Genomic DNA, 3,000 nt, shown 5'->3' on the forward strand with positions numbered 1-3,000 from the left:
ATTCACTTTTTTCGGCAATTTTAAATTCCTCTTTGCAATTTCAATTGAATTGATTAGCTAACGAATTGCTGTGAGAGTTTGTGTGCCGATATGAAATAAAGTGCTTGCAAACACTGTGTTTGGATGTTTGTATGACTATTTCTTTGGAAGAATGGATGATAGACAATTTTGTACTCTCAACACGTTACAACCATTGTGTTTTCAAAATAGAGTTGATTTTTTTTCGATACACATATCTTTTGTCACACAAATCAATGCCTTTTCTGCAATTATACTCACATTTATGCGACAAATTAGAGTTCTTGTGTGACTGGATGTTTGTATTGTTGGATGTTAGCGTATTTTGTTCTTTCAATGCACATTCTTCTGTTGTGTTTTAAAATTTAATTGAAATACTAAACGTTCTTTTAAAGAAATGGAAGCAGTCGAATTTGAGATAGTGAGAGGACATCGTTAAGATTCTCTTTTGCTATGGATTCCTGATGAGGGGCATTTGTACTACAGAAAGTATAAAAGGGAAGGAAAGGAAGAATATGCTTGTTATCAATATATTCTGAGAAAAAATCCCGAAAATAATGCAGAAGAATGTAGGTCGACTGTTGAAGTCAAAGCTGGAATATGTACCCGAAAACACAAGAGACACACTTGCCATCCGGATCATAGACAAATCTTTGACGACTTACAGTCGCGGAATTCTGCGATTGACACATGTGTGGGTATGAAGGAATTGGTGAAAGGCCTTCCCATTAAAATTCCAGCTCAGAATATTTGGACTCTCGTAATGTCGAAGTAAATAACATTTGTTGACTATCTTCTTGTTTGTTTTGTTATTATATTTTGTTGTGAAGTACTATGTATGAACTGTTTACGTTCAAACGTTTGATATTTGGAATGAAACTTATTATAGTTGAGAAATGAATATTTTATATGCATTGAAAAATGGTTCTGGGATTCATATGATTTGAAAATGAAGTGAAATCGATGTTTATTTGTTCGTCAATATTGTATACGTAAGTTTATCTGTGAATTGTTTGTTTGCATTGTATATTTGGTGTGCAACTATCTGAATCATTTTTATTCATATTCAAAGGAGGCCATTGGGCGCATCAAAAATTCGTTATCCGAAAATAGAGCGTACGTTACGTCGCCGTAAAAACGAGCCCCATCCGAAACGGCCGAAGGAAATTTCGGACATAATCAATGCTTACAAAAAGCAAGTTAATATGATCGAATATGGACTCAATTTACGGAAAACCAAACGTCTTTACATCAACACAGTTGAGCATGAACAATTTTCATTCACGCTATTTGCATCACTCGAAACAGTATCCCTGATCGAAAACCACATTCCACCAGAAAAGAGAAATTATTCGGTTGACGGTACTTTCGATGTAACTCCAATGAGTTGCTTTCATCAGTTGTTGACCATTCATATTGAGTATGACACAATTGTAAGTTTTGACTTGATAATTAACATGACTACGTGTACGAATTATCATCGAAATAATGAATTTACTAATGCTATTTCTCGCTCTTGCCATTTGAAAGTTGTGATTTTTTCAAATTTTAATGCTTTCTATGCTTTTTGTCAGGTGTATCCTGTTTTTTTCGTACTAATGACAAGAGCAACAGCTATTGCATACAAAGCTGTGTTCAGATACATTGAAGACAATATTTTCGAGCTAAAACCAGCTCGTTTTATGGCTGATTTTGAGGCAGCCATGCGGAAAGCCATAGCAGATTTCTATCCGCATACTGAAATTAATGGGTGTTGGTATCATTTTTGTGCGGCAGTGCGTCGTAAGACTCTCAGTTTTGGACTTCACAATTTAATCAAAAACAGTTTTGGTGCCTGGAGTGTGTACAAGAAATTATTATGTCTACCATTACTACCAGCTAGTAAAATTGTTAAGGGATTCAACATTGTCGTCCAGCAATCAACTGACTTTGGTGTGTTAGATGAATTCGAAGAGTTGTTTGCATATTTCCAAAATTTCTGGCTACATTTGGTATGTTTTCATAGTTTATTATTTTCATTATCCATTTATTCAAACGCAGAGAAAGATACAATGCTGAAGTCTTCACAATTCATTTTGTTTATTTATTTGTTATAGAATTCTAAGAACTCCATCTCTGTCTGCGACCTAGACAATCGTACAACATCTCCTCTCGAATCATATCATTCAGCAATGAATAGACTAATGCTAAAACACGCCAGTTTTTTCGTATTTGTCAGTTATCTGAAACTGTACGAGAGTAGAAGAAGTGATGATCTGTACAATGCAATACACGATAAATGCCCAGTTCAGAAAGCAAAACATCGCCGTGATCAGGAGCGTGATAAACAAATCAGATCAGACACACAACTTTTGTGTAGTGGGTTGATTTCGACGGAAGAATTTTTAAATAAATTTGTTGGAGATGAACGAAGTACGGACATATATTATATGTCATATTATTTCATTTCACATTATTAATTCTATTTGAATATGTTTGCAATTGTAGCCGAATATCACGTACCCTACGAAAAAGAAGTAAATTGTTCTGATCAATCGAGTGAAAGCGATGATATGGATACGTTTGAAGAAGTGGACGAAAACAGTGGTGAAGAAATGGATACAGATACAGACGATTGATGATGGCATAAATGGAACAAAACATTTGTTACAAGTTATTATTGTATCGAGAAAAAAAATTACTATATATAATCACTACCGGTAGTGATTGTATATGACAATAAATAAACGGAACTTGAATAAATTGAAATTACTTACCTTAGTAAAAAGATTCCATCGTGGATATTTGGATGTATGGATGAATGAAACCTCTCAGTAGTTGTGTGAAACAAAAACAGTTTTTTTCTCTGTGAACTCACTTCTTTTTGACATTTAAATTACTTATTGCAAAATTAAACACATTTATCAAACAATTATATAGCATTAGAGCAATACACTATTACTTATGTGATAGTTTCAAAATTTGGATGTTCGAAATTTGGAT

General features: G+C 33.8%; 1 protein-coding gene across 1 annotated transcript; it reads left to right on the plus strand.

The window, feature by feature from the left end:
• Positions 1-781: 781 nt before the first annotated feature.
• LOC129572060 (uncharacterized) lies at positions 782-2,636 on the plus strand. The gene is made up of 5 exons (XM_055451968.1): positions 782-789; positions 1,091-1,451; positions 1,593-2,009; positions 2,115-2,430; positions 2,506-2,636. Exons 1-5 carry the CDS (start codon positions 782-784, stop codon positions 2,634-2,636), a joined length of 1,233 nt encoding a protein of 410 aa, XP_055307943.1.
• Positions 2,637-3,000: the final 364 nt, after the last annotated feature.

Source organism: Sitodiplosis mosellana, unplaced genomic scaffold (assembly GCF_009176505.1).
Source record: "Sitodiplosis mosellana isolate CC-2019 unplaced genomic scaffold, AAFC_SMos_1.0 Smas_scaffold_4057, whole genome shotgun sequence".
Taxonomy (NCBI): domain Eukaryota; kingdom Metazoa; phylum Arthropoda; class Insecta; order Diptera; family Cecidomyiidae; genus Sitodiplosis; species Sitodiplosis mosellana.

What these genes read in the sequence shown, in the direction of transcription:
- LOC129572060 (XM_055451968.1), top strand. An exon ending in AAAATTTCTGGCTACATTTG is followed by an intron (nt 2,010 to 2,114) that starts GTATGTTTTCAT and finishes TATTTGTTATAG; the next exon opens with AATTCTAAGAACTCCATCTC. An exon ending in ATTTGTTGGAGATGAACGAA is followed by an intron (nt 2,431 to 2,505) that starts GTACGGACATAT and finishes TTGCAATTGTAG; the next exon opens with CCGAATATCACGTACCCTAC.